General features: G+C 36.6%; 1 protein-coding gene across 1 annotated transcript; it reads left to right on the top strand.

Annotated features, from left to right (window-relative positions):
- The first annotated feature begins 2,485 nt into the window (after positions 1–2,485).
- Positions 2,486–8,706, top strand: LOC113289217 (V-type proton ATPase subunit a3-like). Its single transcript, XM_026538419.1, has 18 exons — positions 2,486–2,811; positions 3,368–3,412; positions 3,676–3,798; positions 3,879–3,986; positions 4,471–4,581; positions 4,676–4,849; positions 4,999–5,136; positions 5,358–5,465; positions 5,548–5,655; positions 5,776–5,924; positions 6,240–6,393; positions 6,526–6,686; positions 6,848–7,054; positions 7,149–7,332; positions 7,425–7,508; positions 7,605–7,804; positions 8,018–8,077; positions 8,195–8,706. The coding sequence occupies exons 1-18, from the start codon at positions 2,671–2,673 to the stop codon at positions 8,397–8,399; spliced, it is 2,460 nt and encodes an 819-aa protein (XP_026394204.1). The 5' UTR covers positions 2,486–2,670; the 3' UTR covers positions 8,400–8,706.
- Positions 8,707–9,656: the final 950 nt, after the last annotated feature.

Genomic DNA, 9,656 nt, shown 5'->3' with positions numbered 1-9,656 from the left:
TGGTTCGGTTACGGTTCATCCTAACTAGAGTGTATATTCTATTATGTTAATCTCAAGTCAAGTTTTTCATCAAACGATGATTATTGATTGCTTGGTTCCAAAGCTATCTTAGCTTAAACCTAAAGCAAATCTTGATCTTAAAGTCCATATAAGGAGAACCTCAAACAACTGGGATCCTTGAATCCCTGACACTATTCTTTTGTGTCCTAGTTGTAAACTAGAGTTGTCCTCTCCTTAAAACCCTTATAATATTGATGAAGCTAGGTCCAACTCTCTTTATCTTGATAATTCGTGTATCCTGATCTTGTTTTGTTGAGATTTCTCTAACAAACAAGATAAATAGAAATCACAAAGTGTCTTCGTCTCAGACTTTATGATTCCACAAGTTTCGACTTGTGAGGTGAATAATAATCTAGGCTGCTCTTCGGGAGTCATAAAACCAGATTTTGAGGTTTGCTAGACTTTGTCTATTGCAATCGATTTCCTACCTCACCTTGATCTTTGATCAGAACGAAAATCACATATAGGCTTATAAGTGGGACGAAGATTTGTTTAAAGTCTTCAATTGAGTTGAAACAACTCTTAGGATGTAAAGGACGTCAACTAAGGGAATCAATTGTGCGGAGTCCTGTTCGGATTCAAGAGGCGTGAGGAGCGCGATTGTAACTGAATTGATGTGACAGTTTAATTTGGTCTCAATTACATTCCAGTCCGAAGTTCAGATAATAGGCTAGTGTCTGTAGCGGCTTAATACAATTTGGTGTTCAAGTCTGGACTAGGTCCCGAGGTTTTTCTGTATTTATGGTTTCCTCATTAACAAAATTTATTGTGTTTGTGTTATTTCTTTTCCGCATTATATTGATTATCTTTATAATTGAAATATCACGGGTTTCACATAAATCAATCAAAGTAGATATATCCTTCCTTGTTTGTTGGATACGACTTGATTGATTCTTGGATATTGATCTTTGGAATCGTCCAAGTACTCTCACGGTATAACCAGGTTCACATACTAGTTTTTGTAGCATTTTGATTGTGAGAGATAGAGATATAAATTCTTCATATCTTTCCCGATTGAGATTCATTAAGTTGAACTTTCAGAATTATATTTGAGTTTAGTCCATACAGGTTGCTTAAGAAAAAGTCGGTGGTGTATTTTGGTACCCCCACATTTTTAATTGGTATCAAAGCAGGCAAACACGTTTAAGACCTAATAAGTCTGTGTTTGAAACACTCTAGGAATCTGTATTCACGTACCAGCATGTCTCCTAATGATTTTGATTACACCAAGTGTTTGGGACGTTCCTCAAAGGATAACTCCTTGAATGATTCTTCCGAATTCGGAGGAGATAAACTTATATTGTCAGGTTCTGATGATACAACTCCCAAGCACATAAAATGGTTCCATATCGGAACCTGAATTGAAGCTTACCAGAAGTTTAAAAAAGGCTGCTGAGATTATTGGTTTTCAAGCTTCTAGAATCAGAAATCTTGAAAAGGAAAAGGCTCAGTATACTGATGAGCTTCAACAGTCTCTAGATAGAGAACGTGGTCTCTTTGACATGATCAATTCTCTCACTGACGATATTAAAAGACTCGTACAAGAAACTAACATTAATCGGGAAAAGGTTAGTAGTCTCGAGGATACTGTCAGGGAAGATGCGCTACGAGAGAAACATCTAATTGAGACTCACTCATCAAAAATGAATGAACTTCGTGTTGAGAAAGAAAATGTCAAATCTGATCTCCTCTTGGCTCAAGAACAGTTTAAATTCCTTGAAAAGAATAACACTGCTCTTATAAGTGAAAAATTCTGAAGACATGATGTTGTCTTTGAATCTTCAAGAATAACACCGCTCTTACAAAGAATAACACTGCTCTTACAAATGTATATAGGAACTGACCTTAAAGGGCATTTGATACCATAATCTGAAAAGTTAACTATTTTGTTCCAAGAATTTCTTCTCATATATTGTTCCCAAAACGTTTGGGTACCAGAAGCAGAAGTGCTTCTCCTTCTCCAGAAACAGAAGCCAGAAGTAAAATTATTTTGCTTCACAAAAAAATTGACTTGTTAACTTATAAAGGAAATCGTTCTGGAAAATTATTGCCAAACTAACTCTTGATTTTTCGACTTCTATAAATTGAAGAGCAACTTCTCATTATATATACAAACACTCTATTTATTTTTGATTTTTTTTTTTTTTTTGCTTCTGAAACGGAAAAAACTGTTAAAAAGAGTACCCAAAGGTCCCAAACACCCTCTTGAGATAACGTCAGGTGCCAGAACCCATCTCCATTGATCAAGAATCCAGATCGAGAGACGTGAGTGAACAAAACTACATAAAGCCAGTAAATCACCGAAACCAACATGTATCACGTTACGTTACAGATATACCGATTGGGAATTTGGGATTGGAAAAATAATTATTATATCCAGAATTGACACAATAATTAATATTAGAGAAAAACAATTTCTATGGCCTACGTGTAATGGGAGAGGCAAGAGAGTAATAAAAGAGGTGCTTGAGAGATCTAAAAAGGTTGTTCTTTTGAGTGGTCAAACAGAGCCGATCCAAGGGTTTTGGTTTTGTTTGATTGATTGATCGAGAAAATTCACAAGTAGTGGAAGGAAACGGAGTCGAAGAAGAAGAAGAAGTAGAAAAGAAGATGGGAGAAGGCGGATGTATTCCGTCAATGGATCTGTTTCGGTCGGAACCGATGCAATTGGTACAGCTTATCATTCCAATTGAATCCGCCCATCAAACTGTTTCTTACCTTGGTGACCTTGGTCTTCTTCAATTCAAAGATGTAAGCTTTTTTCCTCTCATTCTAACAATTTCTTCTGCAATTTATTGGGTTCTTTGTAATTCGGTTGATTTGATTGGTGATACTGAAATTTGCAAAGAATTATTGATTTTCGCTCAATTTATGTATCTTCCAATGAATAATTCAGCTGATTAGGGGTTTGAGCAAATGTGTTTGATGTTTTTACTGGAAATTTAGTATGCATTACGGATCCGTAAATTTGTTGTTTATGCGATTGGGTTTTTAAGTTAATTCTGAGTAGAATTCAATTGATAGCTCCGAGAGGGGGATGTTGATTTGTCTATTGCTTAAGCTATGAGGTTACTGGGATTCGATTAGTTTGATGATAAGTTAATTTGGGTTTGGTCATTGAGTTGCTAATTTTACTTAGATTCAGCTTCTTATGGATCAGGAAACATAAAGTTTGGATCTTTACACTGTTCTGTATGTCGAATTTGTGTAATTTTAGAGTCGTGGTTTTTAATAACTTCATTGATTTCTTTATGGATTCATTAGTTTTAACAGTTCTGTTGATTTCATTTTTTTTTCTTAATTCCAGCTGAATTCGGATAAAAGTCCTTTCCAGCGGACATATGCTTCCCAGGTAAGTAATTTTTATTTTTCCTAGTTCAATGTTTACATTTTTTTGCTTTTGTTGGCATCCGGGGCAAGGTTTCAGGGTTGAATTTTATTCCGTCTCCGCTCCAGAGTTTTTACTTACATTTATAAGTTATAAGCCTTCAAAAAAGGGTATATTTTTTTGAGGATCGACCTAGCCTTCAATTTTTTTGCTGGTTTTCTAGTCATGAATGTCAGTGATTCTGATCGTTCATTTATATGTGTTTTTTACATTACAATATTTTGCAGATCAAAAGATGTGGAGAGATGGCAAGGAAGCTACGATTTTTCAAGGAACAAATGTCAAAGGGTGGCGTGGTACCTTCAGCAAGGGCTATGTCCCGAGCTGATATTGACATGGATGACTTGGAGGTATAACTGCTCTTAACCAAGTTCCAAGAATAGCTTATTCATTTTTTATTGTGTTAACCTGTCTGTTCTCATGACATCAGATAAAACTTGGAGAACTTGAATCTGAGCTTATAGAAATCAACGGGAACAGTGACAAGTTGCAACGTGCATATAGTGAGCTTGTTGAATATAAGCTTGTTCTGCAAAAGGTATGACCACGCTCATAATTTTACTGTACACAGATTTTTTGTAGCTATTCTCATGGTTCGATTTAGCAGGGGATTTGTTCGTTCATATTGTCTCATTGATTTTACTATTTCAATTTTTATTGCGGAGTTAGTGATAAAGCAGGACTGTAGGAGTATTTGCAATGTGGTTATAGTTCCCTGGGTTCTTCAGCAGTTACCTATACGTTCTGACTTTAACTATTCAAGCTCATTCTCATAGATCTTATGTCCCTTAAAGCAAAGACTATCACAAGCTTAGAATCTTTTTCACGATTGTCTTTTACCTATATGTTTTCACTTTAACTATTTAAGCTCATAGATCTTTTGTCCCTTATAGCAAATACTATCATAAGTTAGTCTTTTTCACGCCTGTCATCGTAAAATAGCTTTTAGTGAGTATACAATAATACAATGTCACTGGACAAAATGCTATTTTTCTCATGCATTTTTTCCTCTCACCTTGTAGGCCGGTGAGTTTTTCTACACAGCCCGAAGTAGTGCTACAGCACAGCAAAGAGAAATTGAGGCCCGCCAATTTGGTGAAGGTTCCTTGGATAGCCCATTGTTGTTGGAGCAAGTAAGATTTTCACACCTTATAATTTTTGTTTATTTCAGTAGCTGAAACATTTTGTTTCCCCTTCAATAATGCTCTGATATTGGTTGTTGTCCAGGAAATGTCAGCAGATCATGCTAAACAAGTTAAGCTGGGGTTTGTCAGTGGCCTTATACCAAGGGATAAATTGATGGCGTTCGAAAGGATTCTATTTCGCGCTACCAGGGGTAACGTATTCATTAAGCAAACAACGATTGAAGATCCTGTCACCGATCCCGTCTCTGGGGAGAAGGTCAGTGATTCAACTTTCTGTGGCAGTAATTTAAGTTTAACAAAGCTTTATAGCTGAGTAGATTATCACAAAATTCTACTTTATATTATTGTTTCAACTATTTTTGAGGTGTTTGTACTTGCTCATGGATTATTGTTATCCATTTGTAGGTTGAGAAAAATGTCTTTGTGGTCTTCTATTCTGGAGAAAGAGCTAAGGCCAAAATCATGAAGATATGTGATGCATTTGGAGCAAACCGTTACCCATTCACTGAGGAAATGGGAAAACAAGCCCAGATGATAGCAGAGGTATGCATCAGAATATTTAGTAACTTTCTACCTACACTGTCCATTTGACTGCAACTTATTATGTTTCATGGATTAGTTAAAAGATACCTGTTCTGGTACCCTCTTTGGCTTTACTATCTTACATTTGTGCTTCACTTGCTGTAACCTTGTCTTGGTTGAAACTGTTGAAATATTTGATATACTCTCATGTTCAAATGTGAATACGATTAACTTACTTGTAGGTTTCGGGAAGAACTTCAGAGCTGAAAACTACCATTGATCTTGGGCTAATGCATCGTTACAATTTATTGTCATCCATTGGCAGTCAGTATGAGCAGTGGAATCTTTTGGTAAGTTAATGTTGATTTAAAGCTTATGGAATGCATAACCGTTATTTGTATGTCCACCCATGAAACTTCTAAAATTGTGAAGGTGAGGAAGGAGAAATCCATTTACCACACTCTAAACATGCTCAGCATTGACGTGACGAAGAAATGTCTCGTAGCAGAGGGATGGAGCCCTGTGTTTGCAACTCATCAGGTATGCTGCCTGATACTGTAGTTGTATAATCTTGGTCGACTTTGTCTTTTTTGTAAACACACCAGAAGCAAGCATGTTATTATTATATATTTCTGAGCAAATGTAGTCTTGTTTATGCAGATTCAAGACGCATTGCAGCGAGCGTCATTTGACAGCAATTCACAAGTCGGAGCAGTATTTCAAATTTTGCATACGAAGGAATCTCCCCCTACATACTTCAGGACAAATAAATTTACTAGCTCTTTTCAAGAAATTGTCGATGCTTATGGGTAAGTCATTGTTCTGGTAATAGTTATGATGGGAGTAATTTATTATGATTGAATGCATCATACATTACAAATCTATAATGCTGTATAAAATAAATTTCTTTGTTTTATTAAAGCTGCATGAAACCATAATGGGAACACATATAGAAAACATTTCTGGTCTCTTATTAGCTCATCTGTAGTCTTATCTTTTCATTATGGGAACATGTGCAACCTATAAACAGATGTTCTTTTTCTGCCTCCCGTTATCTTATTGTAGAGTTTAATGCCGCAGTTTGAACGAGAACCTCATTGATAGCGTATTGTTTGTCATTGTAGGGTGGCTAAGTATCAAGAAGCAAACCCTGGTCTATACACTATTGTTACATTCCCCTTTCTGTTTGCGGTCATGTTTGGTGATTGGGGCCATGGAATCTGCTTGTTACTCGCATCATTATTCTTAATAATCCGAGAAAAGAAGTATTCTAGTCAGGTAAATTTACTAGATAAATTTTGCATATGATTTCCGACATTTTGTCCAGTGAACAAGGTTTCTGATGCAGATGAATGTCGACAATTTCTAGGGTTTCAGTACTCACTTTTGTTTCTTATATTATGTTAACAGAAACTTGGAGATATCATGGAAATGACTTTTGGCGGTCGCTATATTATTTTGATGATGTCGGTGTTCTCAATTTACACTGGATTGATCTATAATGAGTTTTTCTCTGTGCCATTTGAGCTTTTTGGACCTTCTGCCTATGCATGCCGGGATGCCAGCTGCAGGTCTGGATAAGTTGTTATCTAGTTTAAAGTCATTTAGGAAGTGAACTGAGTTTTTCAATATTAAGGTTTTTGCCAACTCTCTAGGTGCCTTAAATTGTCTTTGCTGCAAAACTCTTGCAATTATTTATTATCCCAGTCCCATCCCGGCCTTGTTATTGCAGTGATACTACTACGTGGGGCTTGATCAAGGTGCGCGACACCTATCCCTTCGGTGTGGATCCAGAGTGGCATGGTTCTCGATCTGAATTGCCATTCCTGAACTCATTGAAGATGAAAATGTCTATTCTTCTTGGGGTTGCCCAAATGAATCTTGGAATTATAATGAGCTACACTAATGCTAAGTTCTTTAAGAATAGTGTGAATACTTGGTAAGTTGGGCTTGGATCCATACATGCATGTTGAACAAACAGTTCGGTATTTGTTTGTCGTTCCATTCTCTTATGACACATTGTACTTTTCCAGGTTTCAATTTATTCCCCAGATGATATTCTTAAACAGTCTGTTTGGGTACCTTTCGGTCCTTATCATTGTGAAGTGGTGCACTGGTTCCAAAGCCGATTTGTACCATCTTATGATATATATGTTCTTGAGCCCAACAGACGATCTTGGGGAGAACCAGCTATTCCCTTACCAAAGAAATCTTCAGGTTCACTCGATTCTTTCTCCCCAGCTGTTGCCTTATTCCTGTATTTTGAGACTCGTACAGGATACTGATTCGTTTCTTCTGTTAATCACCAGCTTGTGTTGCTAGGGTTGGCCCTTATTGCTGTACCATGGATGCTTTTGCCAAAACCATTTATTTTGAAGAAACAACATGAAGCGGTTAGCTGATTATTTTGTTTAAACCCTACTTGATTATTACATTACTTTATAATGCATTGGTTTCATCTTTTCATAATTGTGATGGTTTTATTTCAGAGGCACCAGGGTGAATCCTATGAACTTCTTCACAGCAATGACGATTCTGTCGCAGTAGAGGCAAGTCATGATTCACATGGTCATGGCCATGAGGAATTTGAATTCAGTGAAATATTTGTCCACCAGCTCATCCATACAATAGAGTTTGTGCTCGGGGCGGTTTCAAATACTGCTTCATATCTTCGATTATGGGCTCTCAGGTAGGCACAATTTCCCACTTGATAATACCAGTAGAGACTATTTTGCAGTTCGATAAATATCTTAGGTACAGACGGTTCTTTTCGTCCAATCTCGAATTTTTTGTCTTTCTTTCCGAGTCAGCAAAAACGAAAAAAAGAGAGTAGTCGTCTAGCATTTTTTCCTCTTTCGCTATATACTGCTGATGTATTTATTTTGGTTTGAAATGATTTCAGTCTTGCACATTCGGAGTTGTCAACTGTTTTCTATGAGAAGGTTTTAATGCTTGCATGGGGGTGAGTAACACTAATTTATTATCGAACTTTTAATACCGGCTTGAATCTTAGCCAATCTGATGGAACAAAAAGAAGTAGAATTTTGACCCCTCGTTCTGTTCTCTTTCTAATGCATAGGTACAACAACATTTTTATTCTTGCCATCGGTGTCCTTGTATTTATATTTGCAACTGTCGGAGTTTTGCTTGTCATGGAAACATTGAGTGCTTTCCTGCACGCTTTACGTCTTCATTGGGTCGAGTTCCAGAACAAGTTTTATGAGGGAGATGGTTACAAGTTCAGCCCATTTTCATTTGCATTGACTGGCGATGAAGACGAATGAGATGTGACGTGCTGTTGTTTGAGTTCTGTCTCACATTTGTGTTATAAAATGTTATAAAATCCGTCTATTCATTTATTCAAACAAAAGGGCGTTTAGAGATGGAAATGAAATGGGATAATATAGTGTTCCCAGTCAGTAACTTGGGGAGTGAGGTTGTGTTCGGCCCTGTACTCCTTGTAATTTATGAAATCGTTTTGCTTGTAGTTTTTCAAGTTAATAAAACAGTCCCCAGAGTGAGGTTGGCTGATGTATGTTTGTAAGAATTAACATTATTTTTCATGGTCTGTTGATGTCTATTTGATTATTATTTTTTTTTATTAAATTTTTATTGCCAATTTAAAACCTAAGTTGCATCTAAAATACATCAAGAGGCCAAAAAGCCAGTAAACTAAGACTCATTAGAATCGAGTACTTCTCAGTATGTCATTCCATTCTTGACATAAAAGGCCTAGTGGAGTAAACAGACTGACAACCATTTTCTAAGTTGCAACTTTTCTTAGCTTTCTTAGTTGCAACCTTTTTTCAGTAGTAGAAGATTTGCTGAAAAATTTATCTCACGGAACCATGTAAATGAAGTACTTGCAGAATTGATTTCAACCTGATCCATCTTGCATGAAAGATCCAAGGCAGAAAAATTACAAAGAAGAGCACAAATCACAGCTTCAGAATCTGATTGGAACTTGAGGATTTACATGACAGCATTATGACAAATCAACATGACACTGGTAATGTTCTTATCAATCACTTTGAAAATAAATTTAAATTTCAACATGTTACTATTGCGGATAATATTTCACTTTTGATGACAACAAACTAATGGAACACGTTCCTGATGAACTGGAGATCAAAAAGGCAATCTTTGATTTGAAAGCAGACAGCTCCCCATGTCCCGATTTTCTCTTGATGTTTCCATAGAGCCAAATCCAAAGTCTTTTCCATTAGCAAGTGCCGGGTTGGCTAGAGAATATCTCCTAAGAGTCGAACATAGATTTTACGCCGGCCTGTCCGAGCCTCACACAACTTGCACTACCACAAGCAAATTATCTCTTGATGTTTCCATAGAGCAACACGACAAATTATCAGTCGATACTTGCTTTCTGCAATTCAGTATTGTTGGCAATTTCAATTCATCTCAAAATGTATCAATTCTAACTTCTTAGTCTTACTTCCAAAGGTAAATGGTGCAAAGAAAGCTGCTCAATTTAAAGTTGTAGGTCTCACCAACTTCTGTTTTAAAATCTTCACCAAGATAATTAC

The sequence above is a fragment of the Papaver somniferum genome, chromosome 1 (genome assembly GCF_003573695.1).
Source record: "Papaver somniferum cultivar HN1 chromosome 1, ASM357369v1, whole genome shotgun sequence".
In the NCBI taxonomy this organism is placed as follows: domain Eukaryota; kingdom Viridiplantae; phylum Streptophyta; class Magnoliopsida; order Ranunculales; family Papaveraceae; genus Papaver; species Papaver somniferum.
Note: the sequence above shows the minus strand (reverse complement) of the source record. Positions and strands in the feature narration are given on the sequence as shown.